Here is a 13,545-nt window from a genome sequence, read left to right on the forward strand (position 1 = left end):
GATTTTAATTCTGCATTATAGGGAATGCAGGGAATGCATTTTCTTTACAGGGAAAATCAAGAAAGAAGCAATAGTTATTACCAAGGATATGCAGATGTTCTGTGCGTAATTATGTGCATAAACTATTTTGGAAAGGGTGTTTTAACAAAATACCTATTTTAGATGTTTTGATCTGATCTGAAAATAAGTTTTCATTTGGTTACAAACTAAAATGTTGTTCCAGGCAGAAATTGATGGGGGAAAAGAATTTGACAAAGCCAAAGGCATAAGCAGAGGCCGAGGGGAGGCAGGGAAGTGCATGGTATGGGAAAGCTAGAATACTCTGTTTAAGGACATCAGCAGCAATCATAGCTGAAGGAAAAGAGGGAAGTGAAGACAGCAGGCAAAATAGGACTGGAGGGATATGGAGATGCTGAAGGGAGAGAATGACTCACTTGCCTTTCCTGATTCATCACACAGGAATTGCTCGGAATATTGTTTCATGTGAAATGTAACACAACCAAAATCTGGATTTTGATTCTGCTGACCTGAAATGGCTCATTATACTTTTTCCACTGTTGTGGAAAATATGGGGAAACACCAAGAAATGTGAATTTTAAAAAAAAATACAATATAGTGAGCAACATTTTGATGGTTGATGAGTCCCCCACTTAAAATTTGAGGGGGAAGATAAGGCCCATAGCATAGTGATACAATGAGAATGAGGTCACACTGCAGGTGTGACTTGACTTACAATCACAATTGAGCCCAAAATTTATGTTGCTAAGTGAGACATTTGTTAAGTGAGTTTTGCTCCATTTTACAACTTTTCTTGCCATAGTGGTTAAGTGAATCACTGCAGGTATTAAGTTGGTAACATGTTTGTTAAGTGACTCTGGCTTCCCCTTTTACTTTGCTTCTCAGAAGGTCGCAAAAGGGGATCACGTGACCCCGGGACACTGCAACTGTCATAAATGTAAGTCAGTTGCCAAGTCATAAGTATGAAAAATAGTCATAAGTCACTTTTTTCATTGCCATTGTAACTTTGAATGGTCACTAAATGAACTGTTGTAAGTTGAGGACTACTTGTATATGGAGGGAATTAAAAAATATGGGGAGAAGGAGTTGTTGCAAAGTTTTAAAAGGGGAACTGAGATTTCCTTTACTATTTAAGATAATCTTATTTAGCAGTTCAGTGTAATGTTTAAAGAACCAGCCTAAATCCTGGAAAACCATGAATGCTAGTCCTGCCTTGGCATAAAGCCGGTTGGGTGAGTTTGGGTTAATCATTTTCAGCTCTAAAAAGAAGGCTATGGCAGACCACCTCTGAAAATTGCAGGCACTGGTGGTTCAGGCATTTGCTAGGAAGCAAAACTGATTTACAGGCATCAGCACTCTCAATAAAAAAACCCTTTTTATACACTACCCTTTTCAGTTGTTTTCTGTAATCTTCAATTTTTATAAATTACAGTCAAATCCTTATAAACAGCATCCTAAGCTACCTGGAAGAACAGTGGAATATATATATAATAAATAAATAAATTTAATTGCTATCGGAAAGCCAAGTATTGGAAGAAAAATATATCTACTTCATTTACTTCCACTTCCACTGCATAGCTTTCTGTTCTTTTTGGGCTTGTCATCCTGCCATCTAACTGCAAACAGATTTGTAAGATTTACCCAAAAAACCCAAGTATTTGGAGTACAACATTTTGTTCATAAACCAGAGGTGATTCAATACTCATTGGAAAAAATGAGCTCTTCCAAGTTTCCATGAATAGCCATGAACATTTTAATTTAAAACACAACAACTTTCATTTTAAAACATTATTTTAGGTTTGTCTTCATCTTGGGTACATATATAATAGCAATAAGTGTTCACAGTGGTGAAATCCAAATTTTTTTACTATCGGTTCTGTGGGCATGGCTTGGGTGTGGTATATGGCTTGGTGGGTGTGGCTTGTGGGTGTGGCAGGGGAAGGATACTGTAAAATCTCCATTCCCACCCCACTCCAGGGGAAGGATACTGCAAATTATCCATTCCCACCCCACTCCTGGGGGAAGGATATTGCAAAATCTCCATTTCCACCCCACTCTGGAGCCAGCCAGAGGTGGTATTTGCCGATTCTCTGAACTTCAAAATTTCTGCTACGGGTGTTCATGGCAATTATGAATTTGGGCAGAAAAAATTATGAGCTGGTGTAAAAGAATCAGATCTGCATTCTTGCTCATCTCTTGTTCCTTTGGAGAATTAGAGTGTGCAAATGTATTTTTGAATGTATAACAGAAAATGGAGTCCTAATGTATCTTGCACATTGGAATCAATCTGTCAAACATAGGCTGCAAAAGTTAAGCAGCCTATGGATACAGCATGTTAGGCTTCTGTTAAAGAAGATTTTAAATCATACCTAATCTCTAGTGTTAATCTCAGTTTTTCTGATTTTCTAAATTCATTATAATCTATAATATAGACATTTAACATTTTTAGTTGGATGTTTAAGAAATGGAATCCATATCGCTTGTGGCCAAAATGCATATATGAGAAAATTGGAAAGTATTCTTTGTATTAACATTTTTAGTAATGACTTCCGTACATATGGCTTACCATGCATTCATCCACAATAACTTTTGGCTCAAGCAACGTGTTTGCTTCAAAAATATCACCATTCCATCCTTTGAAGATCAGGGAAGGTTTCTGATCACGTAGTTCATTAGTTTTCCACACTGGGGTATTTAGGCAATGAACTGTAATAGTGTGGGTTGCTTCTGAACTAAGTAAATGAAGGAAGTTCATCTGTACTTTTCCAATGCTAAATTCCAACTATTTAACAAAAATAAACATTATTATAGAAAATATGGTGGCAGTTCATAACCACAAATCATACTGACACAAATCATACTGATATATTTAATATATAATTATTCATTAAAAATTCCATTGCAATAACAAACTATTGGTATTTAATCTGTTAAATTGTTCAGGCACCATAAACCTATTCCTTCCTTTTCTTACAAAACCGGATTTACACAATATAAATATGAGGAAGATTACATAATGGGGATGGAAAAAACAACACTGCATACTTCGCTTTTCAAATTGTTGTTTCCATATGGACCTTGTTTAGGCCCTTACTTTGACATTTGGCTTGAATTTCTAATGGTTTTTCAACTACAAAGCCATCAATTCCAGGTCTAGAACAATACTGAGAATCAGACTTTATTTTTTTAAAGGCCATTTTCATCTTGTTTTTCCTCTTTGTTTCCACTAAGTTCACTAAATGTTTTCGGAAATGTGATACAGACACAGGGAACAAAAATTATGAAATAATAGTACCACTATACTAGTAACAAATACGGTTTTGTTCTCCATATAACCTTAAAGCATGATAAGGCCCTTATCTAATCTTGCCAATTTTTAATAATTCTCTGCAAATTATTTCTGAGTAAGAATTATTTCTGAGTAAGAATACATAGGAGTGATGGGTTATACATTGACATAATTGCTGATCACTATACTATAAATCATAGCTTGCCTCTTTTTTTCTTTAAACATATAGTTAAGAACATGTATTTAATTCATGATCAAATATGTTCCATTGCAAGAGGTCCTTATTACATAGTTTCCTATGTGTTAGCTGCTTCTACCTATGAGAACTAGGTTCATTTGTTTTATAAATATGTAAAAGGGAAGATATTTTTAATGATTGTGTAGCCAAATTCCACAGGAAAATTCCAACTCCTATAAATAAGTAAAATTGCAGAAAGAAATCAAGTGTATGGTTGTTGCAGAAATGATCTACCTTTGTGACAGATACAGGAGATAAACATGTCTGGCCACCAGCAGTAAAGTTGCAGAAAACCTCAATAGCATCTGAAGGGCACCCAATATTTGGATCAATCCAATATTTTCCTGTCAGTTGAGAAAATAAGAGGCAGATAAATTCTAAAATATGTTTTTCACCTGTGAAAACTCTAGTTTCTTATGTTCAGTCTTAAGTTTTCTTCTGCCCTTACATGTTTTCAGATTCCAAAAATAGGGGAGAAAGAAGAGAATCAGATATACAGTTAGTCTTTGATTACTGACCACTCATTCAGTGACCAAAGTTGCAATGGCACTGCACTGAACAAAGGGTACTTAAAACTTTCAAAATTCCAACCATCACAGTATTCCAACAGTTACGTGTTTGCAATTTGGGTGCTTGGTAACCAGCTCTCACTTAGAATGGTTGCAGTGACCTATGGTCATGTGATAGCCATTTGCCACCTTCCTTATCAGCTTCCCACAACCAAAGTAAATGTGGAAGCCAGCAGAGAATTTCACAACTTGCTTTGATAAGTCCCCATCCCACCTTCCTGCATACCATACCCTTCTCTTCTTGATTTCTTTGCTCTTGGACACACCCACATTCTCCTCCCCTCAACATTGCTGAAATCACACCCACATCCTCCTACCCTGCACTTGCACTCCCACCTTCCTTCCCTTGACCTTCCTGTGTTCACATGCACTTGTGGGTTTCTTGCTGCTCTTTAATGACCCATGCATAGCTCTTAATGTTTCAAAGGCAACTAGGACTGCTTGGATGGTTGTTGCCAAGCAATATGATCATGTGACCTGGGGCTTTACGACCATAGTGACTGCAGGCCTTGGCCCAAGTTGCTGCTGTAACCCGAGGACTACCTATAACTCTACTGTGGCTCAACTAGCTCTAATTGAGTTGTGGGAAAAAGATGTAAGGACTCTATACTATTCATTTTTCTTTGTAATTATTATTTCTGTAACTATAGTCAAAGACACTACAAATATCTTGTGTTAATAATGAGAATATTCTTTCTTTGTGTGTATGTTTCCAGATTTCACAACACTGGCAGAAGAGTTCATACAATTATAAAATTGGAAACTTTGAGAACAAAAGAGTCCTTTGGATTTACAAGCAGTACCTTAGGCCATCAAGTTCAAACCAACTAGATTATAAAGGAGGACCGGTTTGATTCCCTTGGACTGCAAGGTGATCAAACCTGTCAGTCTTAGAGGAGATCAACCCTGACTGCTCTTTAGACCAGATCCTGAAGATGAAACTCAAATACTTTGGCCACCTAATGGTAAGGAAGGACTCACTGGAGAAGAGCCTAATGCTGGGAAAGATTGAGGGCAAAAGAAGAAGGGGACGACAGAGAATGAGGTGGCTGGATGGAATCACCGAAGCAGTAGCTATGAGCTTAAATGTACTCCAGAGGATGGTAGAGGACAGGAAGGCCTGGAGGAACCTTTTCCATGTGGTCGCGATGCGTTGGACACGACTTCGCAACTAACAACAACAAATTTACTAAATTTGTTTGTAAATATCTTTTACAGAATAAAGTTTGCATATAAAAATCATGTACAAGCTATGCAATTTTGGCTATAGCATCTGAAATAAAACAATATATGAATCTAATGCAAAATAGACAATTCTATAATAAAAAACCAAGAGTCCAAGAGTTGCTGTGGATCTTTGATATCAAATAATCCCTAAATTCTAAACAAAGCAAATGTTGTCTAAAGTTTAAGACTTATTTAATTTTTAATGTTATTGGAAACTTGCCATTAGACACTTTACGTTCACAGTTGAGCAAATCTCTGCAGATACGTGCTGGATTATCTCGGGTTCCCAATGGATTTTTGATGCTATGGAGTAAATTGCTCAGATAATGTAGTGTTTTGAATATTTTGGCACTGTGGTCTAAGAATGTCACTTCAGTGTTCTGATAATTCTGCCAAAGGAAAAAAAATAAAATTTATATTATGGAAAAAAAATGTCAACGTACTGGGACATGGTCAATTACCAATCTAAACACTCATTACCTATAATTGAAAATCTGGATTTTCTGATTTATGACAAATACTACAGAAAAATGAGCTAAATTGTGGGAAAAGATATGCCTCATATAAAAGGTCTTTGGATATTTGTCATAATTGGATCTGACTTGGTAATATGTTTTTTAAAAAATATTGCTATAGCAATTGATTATTTGCTGAATATGTGTCAGCATGAGCTATGGCTGTAAAAAAGTCAACTATAATTTTAGCTCAATACAACTATCATTTTCTAGATTACCAGAAATAATATTTTCACTTTGTGTTGGCTGGACGGCAACCCCCCTTCCCCCAGCCCCGTTGCTCAAGTATTGCCTCTAGTCTTGGCATTAAGACTAGAGGCCATGCCTGAAGGCATCAGACAAACTGGAACAGAGTCAAAGTAGAGTAATGTAGATGACCAAGGGACTAGAAATTAAGTTTTATGAGATGAAAAGAACTGGAAAAGTTAACATTCTTTAATTACATAGTGAACCTTTCTCAGTAAGATAGTATCTGTTTTCTATTACCCTGATGTGCAATCTATAGAATAATGGATGTGAAGTGACAGAAAGCAAATTCTGATTGAATGTTAGAAAAATCTTCTAAATTTGTCAAAGAGCAATTTGACAGTGGAAACAATTATTCAGACTGGTGATAAGTTTACACTTGTTAAATGTGTTCAAGCAGAGCTGGAAAACTATCTGTCAAAGTTGATTTAATTTGGCTCCCTTCATGGAGGAAGCATGAGGATTTGACCTAAGTAGTTTCTTCCATTTTTATAATTCTATGATTTTGCTATATCATGTTTGGTTCCAATCCCTGTTTAATCCTTTTCTATATTAAAGTATCCCAATGCTATAACATTTCCTTATAAGATGAGGTCATATCATCTCTTTTTTTTTTGTTTACACCAACCTAAATAATTTGGTGTTAAAACAGTTGTCTGATGTTTTAAGCATTTAGACTAAAAGGCTCATATATCCTTTTCTAGTTTGCCATTCAATGCTTTTCACCACAAATTAATATAATATTTGAAAATCTAATAAAATAAAGCCTTTAAAAATTATGCATATCTAATTCTTGAAATGGTTATTCTAATGTGTATAATGTATCAGTTTCAATGTGCAAATATTGTTACCTCCATTTCTAAGGCAGCATTTGATTCAAACAAGGCTTGAATAGTGGCAGTCATGTCTATTTGTTTCTGCATAAAATCAAAATGTTTCTTATTAGTAATATCATTGTCAGAAATTCAAAAATCAATCACATAGCTCTTTCTACATAATTAAGAACAGTTATTAGGTATGCAAGGACACCAAAATCTCATTATATTATTTATATTTGATGCTTTAAATCCTCCAGGGCACTCAAGAAAATTTGCAGTGCTGAACTGCAAAGGCTACAGGAAAGTGCTTGAGATATTGAAGTGATGATGGGAAATTATAAAAATGGATATTTGTATTTCATAAGAATAATTATTTCAAATATAGGATAAGCAGAAGAAATTTACCATATATTTTTCATGATTCAATATTGTGATATACATGCACATAAACTTAGTCGTTTTATAAAAGTAACAAGAAATATGAAAAACAAGAAATGTTATCACTAATGGATATATTTTGAACTGGCAATTTGTGTATTGACTACATTTCCTTGAATTAAATCAGTCTTATTTCCAAGAAGATTTTCAGAGATGCTGTTCTACATGTTATCACTACAATGAGTATATTAATTTATTTATTAAATTTATTTGTCACCTATATCATATCAAAAGGACTCTTTATTACCCAGTGATAAAGTTATTCTAATAAATGGTAAAGAATAAACATACTCTTGGTCCAGGTGGTCCTGGTGGACCCTAGAAATAAAAGAGAAAAAGAGAGTTTATAAAATTCTATGTTAATTGGGCGATATACAATCATGTCTTTTGATAGTACTTTGATTCCTTACAGGCAGACCTGGACGACCGCGGGGTCCTTGAGGGCCCTGAATAAAAAAAGAGATAATAAAAATGTCTCAGTAACATTACTTTAAATGTTCATGTATTACTTTGTAATTAAATGTAACTCAATTCAAATATTAAATGTAAATGGGCCGAATTAAATATTTGTGACTTATTCTAGGATTCCTCAATACACTGTAGGCCATTTATCTAAGTTCCTGAAAGTATGTACTGTGTATTTATAAAGCTATTCTGTACTATTGTTTTTAAATCTACAATCCCTTCTAAAAAATGGCAACCCAATAAGACTGAATAAGTAATATTATTTTATTTTTCTTTCTTTGTATATATTTGGAGTTAATTAAATTATACCAGAGACACAGACAGCAAGCAGTTTGCATAATCCCCAGTCAGTTAAAGTATTACCCTAAAACAATTCCATGCATTACATGCTTAATTTATTAGCAGTGTATAACTAAAGCAGCTGTCAGATGCAACTATCTGCAAATCTATTTTACAGAAGATAACATTTACTGCCTACAGAAGGACAAATACTTCCTAAATTCCTAAGCTTCCTAAAAAAAATAAATTTGCCTTGCTGTTGAATAATGTCAGACTTGAGTAATTGTGTATACTCAAACTGTACTGTAGTATTTTTTTTCTTCCTCCATTAAATTGTATCTAATTCTTGGATACCACCTGGACAAATTCCTGCAGTTTTCTTAAGTTTTTCAGAAGTGGTTTGTCATTGCTTCTAGAGCCAAAAGAAAGTGACTATCTGAAGGTCACCCTGTTAGCTTTGTGGCTAAGGTGGGACTAGAACTCTAGCCTGGTGCCTTAAACCACTACACCAAACTGCCTCTTATCTAGTACATAAACAGATACTTAAAGGCTTATATAAAAAAGGCTAAAGATGTTGCACAAGTTAAGTGGTTAGAATAGATGAAGTATGTACTGGTTTATAATAAATAAACCCACTCATACGTCCTGTCAGAACTAATCCTTCCACCACCGCACCCAACCATTCAGCCAGAATTTATGAAGATTCTTGGATGAGAAGCGAAATGTCTTTTTCCTCAAGGAAAAAACATAGTCCAGTTGCCTTTTGAAAAAGCACTTTTGAAACCACTAGTATGTCATGTCTATGGCAAAACAGGGTGCCTTTAAATGAGTAGTCTTTCCTTTTAAAGCCAGCTCTTTCTTCAAGAGCTGAAAGTAGCTGACATGAGGGTTTCTTTTAATATCTTCCTCAGAAAAGCTCGGATGAGAAAGAACAAGGGATCTTTTTCAAAAGTTGAGCTCTAAGGTCAGAGAAGGAAGTGAACCTGGTTTTCTTTGTTTGAATTAATCCAAAATTTTACCCGTCTTTAAAATTTAAGAAAAAAATAGCTCTAGAAGACATGATTAATTGATTGTGTGCCATTAAGTCAGTGTGAACTCATAACTCGTGGCCACATAGATTTTTCTCATGACAATAAGTCTCTAAACTGGTCCTTCAGGACTCCCAATGGTATACTCATTGCTGGAAGGTATAGGGGAATGTTGTACTGTAAAGGATGATAATGGAAATAAACAAATTTCAGAGTAACTACCTTCTCTGAAATCAGCCCTTATGCCAACTATTGCTTTTTAGTGAAGCTCTGAGATGACAGGGTAGAAAGACAACAATTTCCATCTTAAAATGTGGGGTGAAAGAAAAAATCAAGAGTGATCCTGGGGTAACCAATAGAAGTAATAGCAGGCTTCTTTCAATGTTATATTTTATTAGCTTAGCAGAGCCATAAAAAAATTTAAAAAGGCATAAACTTAGTAGTATACTTAATAATGTAAAATGTAGAACATGCAGGAATCCAGAGACTCCACTGATAAATGTTCTTACTTTCAAATTCCAACGACAGACTGCTGCATGCATTAACCTAAGTTTACAACATTTCCCTGCTATATGCAGGATTGCTCTTATAAATCTACTTAAATTCTTCAAGGACCAAAATAAAAATTGTTGGCGAAAGAATTAAAATATGAATTTCTTTAACAACAAAATTATGAAGATAATAAAACTTCAGTAATTCATTTGATTGTCCCAAAGATGCTTTTTCAAAAGCCAACTGGATTTTCTTTGTTTTTCCTTGAAGACATTTCACTTTTCATCCAAGAATCTTCTTCAGTTCTAAAGAACTGAACTAAGAACTGAAGAAGCTCCTTGGATAAGACACCCAGCTGTACATCTCCACCCCGGACCACCCCAACGATGCCCTTGAAGTGATGTCCCAGTGCCTGGAGGCCGTACAGATCTGGATGAGGAGAAACAGGCTCAGGATCAACCCATCCAAGACCGAGTGGCTGTGGTTTCCGACATCCCGATATAGTCAGCTGGTGCCATCGCTGACTATTGGGGGCGAATCATTGGCCCCCACGGAAAGGGCTCGCAACTTGGGCGTCCTCCTGGATTCATGGCTGTTTTTAGAAGAGCCCTTGACGCCCGTGACCGGGAGGATTTTTCATTCGCCTGATCCGCCAGTTGCGTCCCTTTCTAGATCGGGACTCCCTACGCACAGTCACTCATGCCCTCATCACCTTTCATCTGGACTATTGTAACGCTCTCTACATGGGGCTCTTCTTGAAGTGCACTCGGAGGCTCCAACTGGCGCAGAGTGTGGCCGCGCGGGTGGTTATGGGAGTGACATGGAGTTCCTATATAACACCTCTCCTGCGCAAGCTGCACTGGCTCCCGGTGGTCTTCCGAGTGCGCTTCAAGGTTTTGGTTATCACCTTTAAAGCGCTCCATGGCTTAGGACCTGGTTATCTACGGGACCGCCTGCTACCACCAATAGCCTCCCACCGGTCAGTACGCTCCCATAGAGAGGGGCTCCTCCGGGTGCCATTGGCCAAACAATGTCGACTGGCAGCCCCTAGGGGGAGAGCCTTCTCTGTGGGGGCACCTACGATCTGGAACGAGCTCCCCCCGGAGATACGGAGGATTCCGGATCTGCGCACCTTCCGTCGCGCGCTTAAGACTTTTTTATTTCATCAAGCTGGCCTGGCTTAAATCTTCTCCCCTTTTTGAATGTAAATTTTAATTTGTTTTTAAATTATGGGGTATTTTAAATTTGTTCAGCCAAATTATTTAATTTGTTTTTATTCTATTTTAAATTTTTGTATTTATGTGTTTTATTCTGTGGCTGTTCACCACCCTGAGTCCTTCGGGAGTAGGGCGGTATAGAAATCCAATAAAATAAAATAAATAAATAAAATAAAAGGGTGCTGAAAAAGCATCTTTCAGACAACCATGACCTGGATGACTGAGAATTTCCATATACAACTCACTTGATTGTTAGCACAAAGACCTACAATGTTTTCATATGCTTCTTACAGGCAAAAAATATGCTTTACTTTAATTGTGTTATATTCTTTTTATTCTGGATTGGGCAATGACCATAAATTTATCACAGCTAAGCCTAAAATAAATAATCTCAGTTCCTCAAGATGGCTGACTTGTGGGAGCACAGTTGTTCCAAATTGCTTTCATTCTCACCCTACATGAGAAATGTTCTTTGATTTCCTATCAATTCATGGAAAGAAATGGAAACTGTTTAGCAAATACTTTTCTGCATCACTTCAAGAAAAAAAAACTTGTTCAAAAGTAAATAACAACAGGATCTAGGAAAGATGCCAATCCCCCCCCCACACACACACCCTCAGAATAATACAATCAGATGTAGTACGGAACTGAATGAAATTCTCTTAATGGTTTTCAACATAATGGGAAATAAAATTTTCTACTCTTGTGAAGGCTAAACTAATTGCTTTGTGCTGCCAAGAATTTATGTGTAATTCTTCTCTAACAAGTCTCATGCAAAGAATGTCAAGATGGAAGAAAGTGTCTAATTGCCATGACCAGAAGATTACTGATGCCGATTTTCCCCTGCAGCTCACTGGAAATACCATTAGCACAAAGTTAGGAGTTTATGTCAGAGTAATTTAATGTAGTTCAGCAAATAAACAACAAAAGTATCTTTAGACACTGAACAAGTACAATAAAATGAAATGCCTAAAGATCCAATCCTAAATGGGTGTAGTAAAAAGAAAGGACTTAAACCATAGGACTGTCTGGTCTCATCAGGACTAGAAAATAGCATTCACAGGACCAGTGCTTGTTTTGAAAGTTGCCATGAGTCAGAACATGATTAACATTTCTAGTTTTCTCTTGTATGGGAAAAACATTATTGATAATATCTAATATCTGATAGGAAATCCCTTATGGAAAAAGTGAAAATGAAAAAATCAGAAAGGATAATATATGTAAAGAAGGAAATTATGATGTAACCTTAAAAGAGATACAAGTTAAAATACAAATGTATTTATAATCATTATCAAAAAGATTGGAACCTGCTTTTATCCATAAATTTTATTTATAAATTTTTCATTTTCTTCCTTATTTATATTAGTCCTTATTTTTTTGTTTCTTTTTAATATTTGTATTGCTTTTTTTTGTTAAAATTTTTTCAGTAAAAATTAAATTAAACATTAATATATGAAAAGCATGTAAAGTTTGCTTTGTTGTCAACTAATTATCAACTTCCAACATTTAGAATTGAAGGTGACAGATGTGACATATGAAAAATATGCAAAAAGATATAATAATAAACAGATATCAATGGTTACTTCATCAGGGTTGGCCTAAAATGTTGAGATCGGCACCAAGCATATGCTGCTTTCATACTGATACGCATTCCAAAATTCCGTGCAATTTATTTGTGCATATATTCCAATGATAGCTCATCCTTTCTTCTAAGAGGTCATGCAGGGATCTTACCTCATTTTATCCCCATAACTTTGAGCTAGCTTGGAATGAGAGTGAATAATTGGCCACAAATTACACAATTAGCTGCACAATCCAACACCTTCTCTGGTGTCCTATATTGGCTTGCAGCACACTGTACATATTATGAGGGTTTCATTGTTACCCCAGCAAATGGCTTACATTTTGTGTACTGTTGGACTACTCTTAATCTTTGGATTGAGTGATTTAAAATACTGCAATCAATCAGTCAATCAATCAATCAACCATCTTTGTCCAGTAAAATCATTGCAGTAAGGGACAGAATAGGCATTGGAATTAAAGCCAGAATTTTTACTTTTACTTTTTTATGGCTTCAGCTAAGAAACCTGGGAATTTGAAGTTTATTGAGACCAAACATTTTTTACATTAGAGATATTTAATCTCTTTAGGCATTTCTAAGGTTTTCTGGACAAAGGAGGAACCATTTACATATTCATGGGAATTAGGCAGAATGTAGCATTTTGGAATATTCCTGCATAAATAGAAACACATTTCTCATTCCCAAAACTAGCAGGAAGGCCTACAACTCATAGTTTATGCTTTATGCAGGATCCAATCTGGGTCAGTAACCGGGACCAGAGGATTTGTCTTCTGAGCTTCCAGACTCATACTGGAGCCAATCTTCAGGGAACTTCCCTCTAGCAGAGTGTGTGCTGTTCTGTGTGCGGCATTTATAGTGCCTATTGTAAGTGGCTTTTTAGATGTTCAGATGAAGATGGGCTCCTGAAATCTTAGAAGACAAAACCTCTGGTTTTGGTGACCGACCCAGATTGGAGCCTGCAATATTATCCTGGGACATGAATATTCTCCTTCATACATGCTTTATCCTCAAAATGTACCAGAGTCTGTCAGTTCTAGGAATGAGATAAAAGATGCCTGTCCAAAAATCTATAGCTGCTACTAATATGTTCACCTAAGAACCAATAGTCTGACTTTGTACAAGAT

At 36.0% G+C, this 13,545-nt stretch overlaps 1 protein-coding gene across 1 annotated transcript in view; it reads right to left on the minus strand.

Moving 5' to 3' along the window:
• COL24A1 (collagen type XXIV alpha 1 chain) overlaps positions 1 to 13,545 on the minus strand; it is a 144,447-nt gene that overhangs the window by 1,040 nt on the left and 129,862 nt on the right. The window contains exons 54-59 of the mRNA XM_034437135.2: positions 7,769 to 7,804; positions 7,650 to 7,676; positions 6,954 to 7,019; positions 5,562 to 5,730; positions 3,780 to 3,889; positions 2,585 to 2,800 (exon numbers count right to left, since the gene is read on the minus strand). Coding sequence (XP_034293026.2) covers positions 2,585 to 2,800; positions 3,780 to 3,889; positions 5,562 to 5,730; positions 6,954 to 7,019; positions 7,650 to 7,676; positions 7,769 to 7,804 — 624 coding nt within the window. The remainder of the gene's footprint in view (positions 1 to 2,584; positions 2,801 to 3,779; positions 3,890 to 5,561; positions 5,731 to 6,953; positions 7,020 to 7,649; positions 7,677 to 7,768; positions 7,805 to 13,545) is intronic.

Source organism: Pantherophis guttatus, chromosome 3, assembly GCF_059756535.1.
Source record: "Pantherophis guttatus breed Tessera chromosome 3, ASM5975653v1, whole genome shotgun sequence".
NCBI classification, from domain to species: domain Eukaryota; kingdom Metazoa; phylum Chordata; class Lepidosauria; order Squamata; family Colubridae; genus Pantherophis; species Pantherophis guttatus.